The 14180-nt window shown below is 41.6% G+C and overlaps 1 protein-coding gene and 1 long non-coding RNA gene across 7 annotated transcripts in view; one reads left to right on the top strand and one right to left on the bottom strand.

Moving 5' to 3' along the window:
* DYNC1I1 (dynein cytoplasmic 1 intermediate chain 1) overlaps positions 1-12238 on the top strand; it is a 347340-nt gene extending 335102 nt beyond the window's left edge. For all 6 annotated transcript variants that reach the window (XM_075211774.1, XM_075211773.1, XM_075211770.1 and 3 more), the window contains one exon: positions 10194-12238. In XM_075211774.1, the coding sequence (XP_075067875.1) occupies positions 10194-10301 (108 nt within the window). In that variant the 3' untranslated portion in view covers positions 10302-12238. The remainder of the gene's footprint in view (positions 1-10193) is intronic.
* LOC142158116 (uncharacterized) lies at positions 1675-12696 on the bottom strand. Its single transcript, XR_012692727.1, has 2 exons — positions 12494-12696; positions 1675-2245 (listed from the first exon to the last, which is right to left on the bottom strand). It is a non-coding gene; the product is annotated as an uncharacterized LOC142158116 (long non-coding RNA).
* Positions 12697-14180: the final 1484 nt, after the last annotated feature.

Here is a 14180-nt window from a genome sequence, read left to right as displayed (position 1 = left end):
ATTACCAAAGCAATAAATGCTGCTGCTCCAGAAGCCTAATGTTGACCAAACAAGCAAAGTCCCAATGCGTTTCGGGGCTATAGTGATATTGTATCCAGTAGTTTTATTATACCCCACCAAAACTGGAGGACCCAATCATAATCATGTTACAAATCTATTGGTCATTATTACACTTGAAATCATAGCTAAGAGCACTCATAGCTGTTGTATAATTCAACTTACGGAAAATTAATAATATAAATACATAGTTACTTTCCTTGTAATTCATATTTAATTTCTATTGCATGGGACAATAAAGTTAGAAAAAGACAAAAAGGAGCATTTCGTACCTGTGTAGTTATGTAGTATTCATAACTAAATTGTGTAGAAAGGACCCAAATCCAAGTTAATATTAATAACTTTTGGGTTAGAAGTTTTGCTTTCTATATATCAATTTGCTTTCTCCCTTAGAGATTTCGGCAATATAATCACAGTCACTACAATTTTTATTATCTTTTTTTTTTTTTATCCCTTAAAAAAGGATAAGACGGGGGATCCTGGTTATGAACGTGATTGTGTATGATATGAGTGGTAACCACTTACTTATATTATTGATGAGGTTAGACACCCTCACTTTACAGTTCCAGTAATATACTGTAGGCTACAGGGGCACTGCATGAAGTAAATTACCCCATATGTGTTACATGTTACTCTGCTATTCTAAATTTCTGTTTTGGTATATTAGAACCAGCTCCCTCTGGGAGCTCTGTGTGTCTTATCTAAGTTGATTCCCAATGTCTGCAACGGTTGTAATAATAATAAAAAAAACAGGGCTTGTGCGAAACGCGTTGGCCAACATTAGGCTTCTAGGGCACCATTAATGACAGACACTGAGATAATACTATTCTATCCCCTGCTGCCGCTCAGACCATGCTACATCCATTACAAAGTCAACTTCTCTGTAAGAAGCGGCTTTAATGCTCCAGTACTTTGATCCTTAATTTACACAGCTACCTCTGTTTATTCGTATGACACCTCTGAGTAAATTTCCAGAGGACAGATGATTTGGGGACTGGTCTTGTGTAGAAATCCAGGATATCTTATTACCTAATATGGACTGCATTATATCTACATCTACAAAGTATACTAGAGGTTGAAGTGGATATTTGTATATTGTTGCATGTTCATTATAGGGATTGTACGATTTCATGTTACCTTGATTGCACCTGTTAAATGATAAATCATAACACCTGGATTCTGTCTTGTCAGCCCTGGATTCCTATTTACTATGTGACTTGAGAGCAGGGTACCAACATAGAAATCAATTCTGCACATCATCAATATTTTCCCTCCGATTGCGTTCTGTGTGCACATGGCCTATGCAATTTTCTGGCATGGAATAATGTGCAATACAAATATTGCAAACTGGGGGAAAAAACATCTAAATGCTGTACAGATATTGGTAGGGTCCCAGTTTTCAGTAATAAAACAAGGGAATCTTCGGCATATAGTTCCATGTCTGTCTGTCCATCCTCAGAATTATTTGGAATATTGACATGTAATAGTCCTTAGGAGTTCAGAGGTTGGGCTCTTCTACTTTGGGCTGCGGCCTATGACCAGTCTTATTTCAACTATGTTACCTTCTTTAACGGGAGTACATCTTTTATGCTGGTAAAGATGGTATTCCACGCCAGGTAAGATCTGTTACTGTTTAGAGTCTTCCTTTATTAAACTTGTAGAACTGCACAAGGTTCAGTCCCTGCCATATGTTGGCTGCAAACAGAGAATGTGAAACCTTTTCAGCAGTCTTATGTTTCATATTCATTTTAAAGATGAAACCCGACCTTCCCTAAATGTAGAAGGTATGAGGGATATGAACTGTGACATGTTCAGCAAAACAGCGCTAAGAATGTTTGGCAGGTTGATCCAAAGTCATTCCAAATATAACACATAACAAAATATTAAATGGGGAGAAAATCCCTATATATAGGTCATGTTAATGCTCTGGCAAACAGTCATTAAAAATCTAATTCTGTTTATCTTTAAATACAGTCTTAAAGAGCTTAGCCATTGTACATAGAGCTGGCAGATTCCACAACATTCCGTTACTGATTATTGTGCTAGCTGGTTCCTCACTCTTGGTGAACTTCACGTCCATCCTGGCTCCTTGATTCGATTGGACAAGACTCCATGTCCAATCAGGCACCGCATCCAGATATGGCTACTGCACGGAGATTGCTTTCCTGCTCCTCCCGGAGGCTATAAGCTGAAAACGAATTAGTTATTAATAACATAGAAGGTTTTATTCAACAGTAGTCGAGTCCTTTACAATGAGCTGCCTTAGTCAGCCTCCCAGCCCTGCTTTACATAGCCTTTGTCAGGGAATATAGGCGGAGGCAGAGGGGATGTGCAAAAGTCACTCTTTATTGGTGAGCACACAAACAAACTGGGATGTCACTATGGGAAGTCCTCAACACAGAGCAGATGATGATCGGATGAGAACTCCCCCCAGGAACAGGAGACCGGACACTAAATATATCTATGTGGCTGCAAAGTTACTCAGGAACAAAGGAGTTTGATTCAGATGGAGTACTCACAAGGAATTTAGTCCAGGAACAACAGAGTCGGAGTCTAGAGTTTGGCAGCAAGAACAATGTCAGTAGGAAAACTAGGATCCTGGAGCAGAGATGGCAGCTAAGTCACAGTACAAAGCCTGGTTGATACACGTGGCAACAGATAAACTGCTGAGAGGCCAGAATCACAGACACAGAATATGGGATCTGGCAAAGTCTTTCTCAGGCAGAAGATTAACGTGGCCGCTGATTGGCAGATTGGCAGTTGGAGAGAGTGTGGGAAGAAGAACCGAGCATGCTCCATCGGAGAGAGAACACTGAGCACGCTCACATTCTGCTACACACATGCAACTTAGCACGGCCAGGAATTCGGGTAGTCTTTTTCCAAGATGTCTCAAGTGGGCATATTCAGAGAAAAAGGGTGAACCCGACAGATTCAGTCCATCAACCACTGCACGTCCTGTATTCCGCTACGGCAACGGTGCTCGGCTGGCGATGACACCGATAGATAAACACAACTGGAAGCCGGGCAAAGAATGATGGAACAAATTGTGACTACATTAGGGAAAATCTTAGGTCATTGGGCAAATACACAAATGTTGGTTGGCCATAACTAGTTTTCCCTTATCCTGGTCTTGTATATGCCCCTTAAAATATGGTCTTATCAAGAAATGCCTTGTGTGGATGATGCTGAGAACTATGACAGTTTACATAACTTATCTTGCGTGAAATCACTCTGTGCGTGCTCAGAGGAGTGGGCACACGCATTTGCGCCTGTGCAGCTTTGCCTGATTCTGGCCCTTACACCTCTTTGCTACTGGAATGGTGGGACGAGTCCTTCTAACCTAGGTCAAGTACAGTCAGGACAGTGTTTGTCCTGGGCTGCACATGTTTGCAATTTTGCAAAGACACACATGCGTCTGAGAAAGCTGCTTTGCGCATGGTGAGGGACAGGTGCAAATAGCAAATGAAACTGATGATTTCTTCCTCATTCGGGCATATGTGACACTATTGTGTGTGTGTGTTTAAGCAAAACGGTTTCTTTTCCGTAGATGAGACTAGCACGCATACATTGCAACCATTTGCAAAGCGTCAATTGCAGCTTTTTAACTAAAGAAGATAGCGCCTCCAATTTGAGGCGCTATTGCAGCCATCAGGCCCCTCATGTTCTCACATTTCCCTTTTTTTGTATATGTGTTCAATATACGAGCCCCATCCATGAATCATATAATTTATTTTAAAGATAAAAATATGCCTAAATGCGATCAGATATATCATGACGAATTTGTTCTGCTATAGAAATATATCCTTACCTGCAAGGACAATCTGCTAATCAAACTCTTCCAAGAAGGATGAATTCCCTTAAGAGAAGCAATTCTGATCGTTACCCCAACACTGCATTGTAGAGTGCAGGACGATTGTGATAGAAATCTCTTCCACTTACTCCATTGAGAAATTGTGTATTCACAACAAACAGTCAAGAGTTTTCTCAGGAACACACTGATACAATTATAATGCAGATCACGTGATAAACGACCGTTTGGTCAGCTATCGCATTATTGTGTGTGCTCCCACGATCATGGTTTTTAGCACCAAAGCACATCGTGATTTTTGGGAAGTTTATAAAACCAAATCAACAGATACGATCAATGATGGAACAATGTCGGGCAAATATGGAAGTGTGAACACACTCACGACCAGCAGTGTAGGCAGATATCTGTAGAGTGTGCAGAGTCACAATCTTTTCAGCAGATGGTTATGAGCGATGAAGATCACAGGTAAATTGTGTAGGTGTGTACACATAAATCTACATGATCATCGGGACTTTCAGTCGTTGGTAAAAACGTTACAGTAATCACACCTGAAGTAATTTTCAGTAGTGTGTGTCTAGCTTAAATGGGCTTAACACTGGATACATAAAGGATTTTGGACCTTTATGAATTTTATTTCTATCATATCATGTTCAAGGATTTTATGCCCAAAAATGGTTTTCAGAACACTGGTCTAGTGTATGCTATATACCATAAAAAGGCTTCATCATAATATATTTTCTTTATTAGCTAGCCAGATATTAATTATTTGGCTTTACAAGCTTGTCACAGCTTTACCACTTCCTAGAATATAATAGAAAATGTTTTATTACATATGTAGCAGTAATAAGAGGATTAATTTCCGTATTACAGCCGTTTGTAACTCATTGAAGTGGATGACGCTGACGGAACGATCTTTCTTGGGGAGTGGAGGGGTTAATGGAAGAGAAATGCTGACATTTGGTTTTGGTTTATGAAACATTGAGTCTGCTGCACAATTTCTCCTGTCCTGAAACATTTATTTTGTTTTGAGTGAGCAGCAATTTCAGGCAGTGAAATATTGATTATCTGTTATCTTATATGGAATTCAAACTGTACCAGAGTCCCTGCAAATCATTCCGTGTCCTTGTTCTGGCACTTCAGCCGGACACCGTAATAGTAATAACGCTGTAACCACATTAACTGGGTGATCTATTCTGACCGGTTCGGTGGCCCACGTTTGGCAAAATTACGGACACTCTGAACTCTACCAGTGTGATCGGATCTAAGATTTCCTGTGGCAAAAATCTGAACAGATGAGAGCTGTAAATAATGGATATTAGTTGCCGGTGATGGTATAGTCTGCAGTGGTCAGATTAATACACTTGTTTTCCTTCTAGGAGTTGATGCATTTTATTATAGTGGTCCCTACATGTTAGCTTGCATAATGAAGGCAGAAGATGAGAGAGTGCAGAAGATTTCACTTATTGTGTTTTCAAAAGATTGCTGTGACTGGATTGGTTTACTTTACTTTATCACCCTGTCTGTAAGGGGGAGTAGGATGAAAGGATGGTCTTCCTGCACAGATTATCTCTCACCGTCAGTAACAGACTGTAACTGACCCCTCCTATTGGTGTCACCTTGCCACCAGACACTCGCCAACTGCACAATAGTTGTAAGAGAATTCGGCTGCCACCACTAGACACCTTTGCGGCACCCAGAACCGCGTACTTCTGGGGTAGCTGGTATAGCTGCTGTTATGCCTCTTTGCTGTGGGCTGGCTGGTACCTCCTGACCGCTTACTATGGATCAGGACTGCTGCGTAGCAGGCAGAGCACAGAAATGTTGCGATCAACACAGGACAGCCAGGAAACGGATTTGAGTGTAAGCTCTTATCTGTTGGTTACAGCAGGTAATAGGTGCAGGCAGAATCTTCAATCAGTGATATTTTATTGCTCAATAGTCCAAACAAGGACTTTTACACTCTAGTTGGAGGTACATAGTGGTCAAACAGGGCTCTTTTTATACAGATTCTGACACATGTTGGCAGGGGCTAACTCAGCCCCCTTTCGATCTGGCACCACACTGTCTGAGATACTACTATGAAAATTTAACAAAAGGATGTAATATATTCTGTAATCTTGCATTTAAAGCAATTTAATGTAACAAAATTCACATCAATCTGTGATTTCCTAAATTACTTGCTGGTTGCATCATTCAGACAGGATCTAAGATCCAGGATGAAAAACTACACAGGAAAGAAAGATAATAACCTCCTCCTGAGTATTCAGACTAAAATATACGTCGGTCACTTCTGAGATGTAAAGACTTAACCAGCATATTTAGCTGCCTTCAGAAGTTACAAAAATAAGTGCCCTCCTATATGGCATACAGCCTCATAAATCAATACATTTCCAATTCAAAAATACAACACAATATCAAAAATCAATATATTTGCAACAATATACAGTGGCACACTACGCCCCTAATTGAAAAAAAAAATCTACAATAAGTAAATTCTACGTGATCCATCCACAATGACTAAAACTGCTCGCCATGTTTTACAAAACAGAGTAAGGATCTCTATAGCTTACAAACGACCACACAATTCTATATGTGTTTAATTATTTCTCTGAAATCTTCCCACACCACAAAATGTACAGCTTCCAAGCCTGCATAGCGTGTCCCTAGGGTGTTGCATAACTGTGCGTATTCTGTATCTGTGGTACTGACTAGCAGCAATGGAGGGTCTGTTGTACATGTGTGTGTTTTATTGTATGTGAAGTAGTCAGAGGACCCATACAAACTTACTGTAAGAAGTAAAGGACAAGGGCTATCTATGTAAAAACTACCACTGTCTGAAGATGGTGTTGGCTTACCTTTTTAATGGGGTCCAGCACAGCTGACGAGGCTTTTGTCGACCCCACGTTGGGTACAATCCATATACACATACACAACCTTAGCCACGCATATACAATAGCAGTTAGTGATTGGTCCCTTCCTCCTTTCACTGGCAGGTCTCAAAAAGGACGTCTTCTGAGAATATGCCGTCTAGTGCCCGCGCCCAGTGTGCCGGCTCAGAAGTGTCCTCAATTCTGCTTTACTGAGAGCCTCGGGGGCCTGGAAGCAGGTGGGGGTGGGCGACCCATCTCTGGGCATTACAGCGGCCACTACCTTTGTATTTCCATCACTGGTTAAGGCAGTGTTGGCTAACCTGTGACAATCCAGGTGTTGTGGAAGTACAAGTCCCAGAATGCTTTGCCAATATATAGCAGCTTATTGCTGGAAGGGTATGCTGGGACTTGTAGTTTCACAACACCTGGAGTGTCACAGGTTAGCCAACACTGGGTTAAGGGGTATAAATGTAATCACTGAGGTTATTGCCACAAGGAGGGAATCTCCTTCTACAACATAGGTGGGCAGCCTGTTCCTCGCTGGCTGTTGTAAAACTACAAGTCCCAGCATTCCCTGCCAGCCAGAGCCATGGTTAGACCTCCACATCTAGTTTTATAGACTAATATTTCCTGACGTGTATATAACAAGCATCACTTCCACCTTTTGCTAAAACATTTCTCAAGGCGTGTTCTGTAATCGCATCCAGTACGGTGCACATTATGGGCCCGATTCATGTTCACACGTAACCTACACGTAACCTGGGTTTAAAAAACCAGCCTGCAACTTGAGCTCAGTTCCGGCCGTATTCACATCCAAGAGAATATCAAGATGCTTTTAAATTTGAATCTGGATGTAAGTAAACTCTTCCTCAACATTACTTGCCGTACGTTAACAGACAGAACAGCGCCGGATACACACATGTATATGTGCAATATAAAGTCCCATCAGAACGCATGCAAAAAAATTAAAATAATTCTATAAAATAACAACGAATACTAGAATCAGTAAGAAAAAAAAACATATCAGGATGTTCTTAACGTGTACTGTACATACAATGCGTTTATATATGCTCTCTTGAATACACATGTTCTGTGCTATCTAGTGGCACGCTTACGTATAGTTTAATACAAAGACAATGCCGTGTCCGTCAGCATCAGTGGCGGATCCAGGGGTGGCGATCGGGGCAATCGCCCCCCTCCCCCCTAGCAGGGGCTTGCTGCCGGCGGCTGCACACTATGTGCAGGTCCGTTCGGCAGAGTCAGGCAGGGAGAGTGTGCTGCCCGGCCGCTCTGTTCGTGCTTTAAAAACAATCAAAGTGGTCGGGACCATAGTGTGCAACCGTCAGCAGCCTTAGCTGTCAAAAAGGGGACGGGGACTAAATCACCCCCCCCGCCCCCTATTATCTAGATCCGCCCCTGGCCATCATTTACACCTGCTCTGCAGGTGGTGCAAATGATATGGCTAAAAAAAAAAATTGTAAAAAAAATAAAACGTACTTTAAAGAAGCCCAATCCGTGAATCTGCTGCATCTTCCCATATCCGCTCCGTCATTCAAGATCCAGGCAGTTGTGTCATTTACATTCGGACATGAATTGCTGAATTGCACACAATTGCGTTCATTGGTGTAAGGTTTGTTTCTGAGCATGTGTAGAGTTGTTTCCACAAGATACAGCACACAAAGTACAGACTCTATCTTTTTTTAAACCCACTTATTTACGGAATAGCGAAGAGGTTCATTTACTGGAAAGCGCAAATGATAGTGTCCTGTGCAGCTCTGGGTAGGAATACTGTGCCTGGTACTGAATTATTTATACATGTTCCTGTACGACTTAGAAAAAAAAATAACAGGACAAAGACACTAAAGAATGTCTTGTACTTTGCACAGTCACCCAGAATAAAGCTCTGTGATAATTAGTCCACACCGCCGCAGCACTTCATAAAGCTGCAATTGACACGTAGGTGTCAGAAGCGCTTTAGTGTAATTCTTTCCTGATGTGGAGGGAAGGAGTTTGTGCATTTCATGCGTGAGGGGTCAGAGGCCGACTGTAAAAGTTGTACCAACCCCAGGAGGTGATTGCAGCATTTAACATGAGAAATACTGATAATGGAGAGGTGTTATTGGTGGTTCTAGGCCAGCAGGTGATTGGCCGGTGATCATTTACAGTCTGTATGAAATGGAATTTTATAACCGGACAGATGGGGTTGGTCCATGTAATCTGCTCATTGTGATGTCTAAAAAAATAATTTCTAGACAAGGGGGTAGATGTAAATCGTGTGCGGCAGTGGTTTGAAAACGCCCCACTTAGCCACAAATTGCCAATGTTTAGTGATCTAAACTGCTGCAGTTAATATAGGGTGGTTTGAGGCTTGAATGTAAATACACATATAAATACTCATAATACTCACCGCCAGAAAAATATATATTTATACCTGTTTCTGATAGGCTAGCGCAGATAAGCTGCCTGAGCCAGCCTGCCAATCATAACATAAGAGGAGGCACCATTGACGTATGACTTAATGGGGCAATGATTTTTTTAATAATTATGGGAACAATTTAATTTGTAAATAACTTATAGTGGTAACTTTTTTCATTATATTATACGGGCAATAGTAATATATAATTATATTAAGGGGCGATAATATTTGATTGGTAATGGGAACAATGATTATTTATGATGGGGACAACTGCATGTAGTTTCAGCAATCGCCCCTCTCACAACCACCTCTCCTGTTTTGCTGGCGGATTGTCAAACCGCTTAATAAATCTAACAGTTTATATTTTTATCATGTTATGAATCGCTGTGACAATTTCATCAAACCGCAGGAACGTGTGTACAGGTTTAGCCTTACAAAAATGAGGGCCGCAGTTAGAGTGCAAGTGAAGCATCAATGGAATATAATAAGTATGGTCATGTGGTCTTCCACCGTTCTATTGGAAATCATGGCTGATTAGCTCCAGAGTTGGGGGGCTCGAGTATAAAGCAGAAGACTGGAAGCTTCTGTCAAACACAAAATATACACGACTGCTTCTTTATTCATTGAAATCAGAGCTAAGCTGTGAAGAACACTTGGGAAACCTACAATATGGAACGAGCGGTGTCTACGCCAGGTACAGACTGGCATCTCTGCAGCTGGCACCAGGTTAGAGGCACATTAGTAAATTGATGAAGGTGAGCCCTAGGGTGTGAGCTTTGGAATTTCAAGTACTAGATCAGGCCTGACCAACCTGTGGCTCTCCAGCTGTTGTGACACTACAAGTCCCAGGATGCCCTGCCAGCGATCAAGTGGCTATCTGCTAGCAAAGCAGGCTGGGACTTGTAGTTTCACAACAGCTGGAGAGCCACAGGTTGGCCAGGCCTGTACTAGATTGTATTACTACCAACACATGTAGTATAGGGGTAGTTATCCAGTAAGACACATTTAGGTCTCTGAATTCGTCTCCCCTTTCTCTCCGCAGTTTGCCATTCCACACAGCGACGAGTGGGGCCGCCTTGCCCGCACCTTGGTGGAGATCCGTGCCAACCGAGGAGACGGAGAAGAAGAGGCCGTGGAACTGTCCACCTGATTGCCAGCTGTTCGGCGCTACCCAGCACAGTATTTATTTGTAGCCGAATGTACCAGTATCTCCCATGTTCCTCCTGTGACGTTCTTGCTTCATCTGCAGCTTTTTGTTTAAACAGTGATCAGCGTGGCCGAGGGTTCCCCTCTTCTGTGTATACAGACACTAAGCTCTCGGCTCCGGCCGTGCCCTCAGTCACACTGCCAGCCCGTGTGGTCATTAAATTACATATATCAGTGTTAACACTTCAGTTATTTATGGATAAAAGTAAAATCACGTAAATCCACAGAGGATTGTTCCAGACTGACTGAGGAGTCACCCTGAGCTGAGGATTTCATGTACTCACAGAGCGCGGCCTACCAGCCACCCTATTATTTACATAGAAGAGGACGGTTCCCACTGCGAGACCAACCAAACATGGCTGCAAGTGAAGACCATGTAATATAGGTGACAAAAGAATTTAAATGATGTGTAAACCTAAAGGTTCTTTATTTGAAAATGCTACAGCATTATTTGAGTAAATGTTTACATTTGAGAGTTGCGACTGAGAGGAAATAGTTTTAATATCCACATCAGACGTCCTGTGATGAAGAATAAAATGGACTACCTGCTCTAAAATTAACTTATTACATAGATCAATAATCTGTAATTTAACTGTCCACAAAATAACAAGTGTTTAAATTAGGGCATGCATGGCAAATACCACTGTATGTGTGAGTATTATGATTCTTTTCAAATTTTATTTTAGGGATAGTGACTTTGTACCAAATTCTTACTATCATAATGTATGTTTTTATTTAAACTTAGACGATGTATCTTTTAGGTTATCTGATTATAGTTTAACGTTACCTCATTTTTGTCTGTTTCGGCAGAATGTTACACCCCCCCCCCCTGGCTAGAGTTCATCTTTCCATTTCAAGGGGCAGTGTAAGGGGAAGGGGTGGAACTGGTAGACGTAACAATCACTGGCGCGGACTATATAAGATATGACCAATGCAATAGGTGGTTTATATACATATAGCATAAGAGAAACAATGGAATGGAGGTTGCGAGAGAACTAAAAGATGGACTCTAGGTGAATATAAATACAGTATTAGGTCAGTGCAGGATAGGATCCCGCAGTGCAGTAGGGCGGGGTTATCAGCCTGGGTGCAGGATTGGCTCCTGCAGTGCAGTAGGGCGGGGTTATCAGCGTGGGTGCAGGATTGGCTCCCGAAGTGAAGTAGGGCGGGGTTACCAGCGTGGGTGCATGATAGGCTCCCACAGTGCAGTAGGGCGGGGTTACCAGCGTGGGTGCAGGATAGGCTCCCGCAGTGCAGTAGGGCGGGGTTACCAGCATGGGTGCAGGATAGGCTCCTGCAGTGCAGTAGGCGGGGTTACTAGCATGGGCTCGGGATAGGCTCCCGCAGTGCAGTAGGGCGGGGTTACCAGAATGGAGGAACGCTCTGTCACTTTGTCAGCTGATTGGCTGGCATGTGCTTGGAGTCTACTAAGCCACTCCCCTGCAGTTTCTTTTCCTAATCTAGATTGCACTGGAGAGTCTGATACACACATTAACTTTGCATCTCAGATTTGTACATCCGCTTATGTATATAGGCCCAGAAATCTATTACTCTGTATAATCTGTGCTCACTGCCTTTGTGGCTCAGCAGCTATTGTGGAACTACAAATCTTAGCATGCCAGGCATAGTGCTAGTTTCTGTTAGAGTACCTCCAAATGACCGCAGGTGCAGTGATTATAAATCCATGCACAGAGATATATACGATAGGCCTGGTCCTATTTAGGAAAACCACATTTATACACAAAGACCTCAGCTGTTGTTCACGTCTCTTACATACTAGATATATGATCTATAGGAACATTGTTACATCCTATTCCTTGCAGCTTGCTTTAGGTAACCTATTTATTTGAAATAATTAAAATAAACAATTATTTACCATGACTATATAATGGGCGACCTTATCTGTAAACAGCTGCTAAGACTGCATAGTGCCACGAGAAGTCATTACAATAGGCCGTTTGTACAAGAATGGAGACGTTGAGGGGAATATGCTTTTAAGCAGCCATTACATGCAAGAATTCAAGCAGTATTTCTTTAAACGTTTGAGCACAGTTGATTTCATGGAAGGTTATATTAACAGATTGTGGTCCAAGAATGACACCGGAGAGACCCATAAAATATAATAAAAAAAAATACCTTACAGATCTGACGTTTCCTTCTTAGGGTAATATATGATGGCTGCGTTGGGTTGTACAGTTCATATACCACATCGGAGAGAGGAAACTACAGACTTCAGCTTGTACAAAGGAAATGCTTAAAACGTCCAAAACTGACTTTATACGTCACTAAGATTAATGCCCAAGATTAATGTCCCACTGACTGGCGGCTCTGCAACTTTTGATTCATCCGCAAACTACAGAGGTCGGTTTTCACACATTATTAATAGGTTTATTTCTTTGGCTAAATATGTTGATTTTAGAACGCGTGAAAAATAAATAAAATTTACTTTGCATGAATGCTGTAAAAAAAAAAGCATTTAACACAACAACCCAGTGACTCTGAGTTAAATAATCACAATCAAGTGAGGAAACGTATTTTGGGTACATTGATCATTTATTTATATAGCGCCAACATATTTCATAGCGCTTTACAATTGGGACATCGGTTTCAAAAAATCTTTTGTAGTCTTTAGAAATGGTTATTTCCTGTACTGACTCTGCTGCATGTTTACATGAACCAGGTAGATTTGGTGCAAGTTGCAAGTCAGATGTTACCAGACAATTTCCCCAAGCATTTCCCACCTAGGCTGTTGTAACAGAATATGTATTACGCACTGCTTAGGTGTGGGGTAATTATGTATCATCTCTGCAGTGTATTTTACTTTTCTTCTCTGTATTTCTGTGCTTTAAATATTGGGACAATGAAGCAAAGACTAATTGAAAAAATAATGTAGAACGGATATAAAAAGTCTACACACCCTTATTGATATTGTGGTGTAAATCCTGTAATCACAATAAATAATGTGCCCTCAGCCAACAAAAGCGAAGTGAAAAAGACTTTTTTTCTTTTTTTCGGAAAAAGTGAAAACTAACCCCCTTCCCCCTCACAATACCATTGGTGCGTAAGTGTGCACACCCTTCAATTAATACTTTATCAAAAGCACATTGCGCCAAACATATGTTTTTGTTTTTTTTTAGAATTCAGGGCAAAAAGTCCATCAACTCTGCAAAAATTATCACGTCCCTGTCGTGCCACATTTTCTCCATGTATCGATGGTCTTCTCAGTGCACCATGGTACATGTAATGCCTTTAACATTTTTCATAACCCACTTTTTTTTTTTTAAATCACATGAAAGTTGGAAAAATGTCTGATATGAGATATCTTGAGTTCAGGCTTCACATCACAAGCACATGAATATTGTGGATATAATGGTTCATTCCTCCTCATAATGATTTATGTGTAATGTAGGGCAGCAGCCTGCAGGTGTCACTGTTACAATTGCTGGCTAACCCCCTCCTCCTCCTCCTCCCAACACTTGGCCATTTTTGTCAGCATTCAAAATCGATGTAGAAATCCTTTAATGAATTCTAGAAACTTCCCGCACTCACCAACTTGTAAATAGTGGGCACGTAGGGTAGATAACTACGCCGTGCCGGGCTCTCCCTGTGCGACCTGTGGCAGAAGCCCTTCTCCGAAATGGTGCAGCACCTGCTGGTATCTATAATATATACTGAAACCATACATTCTTTATCCACATATTTTCCACCCCTAACATTACTATTGTTCTGGACATAAGTTTCAGTATCTTGCCTCGTTCAATCTTAGGGACACTATGTACACTTTGACTGACCCCCTCCCTAATTTCTGCTTTGTAGAACAGGC

Source organism: Mixophyes fleayi, chromosome 5 (assembly GCF_038048845.1).
Source record: "Mixophyes fleayi isolate aMixFle1 chromosome 5, aMixFle1.hap1, whole genome shotgun sequence".
Taxonomy (NCBI): Eukaryota; Metazoa; Chordata; class Amphibia; order Anura; family Limnodynastidae; genus Mixophyes; species Mixophyes fleayi.
The sequence above is the reverse complement of the archived record's forward strand: the minus strand, read 5'-3'. Positions and strand labels throughout refer to the sequence as shown.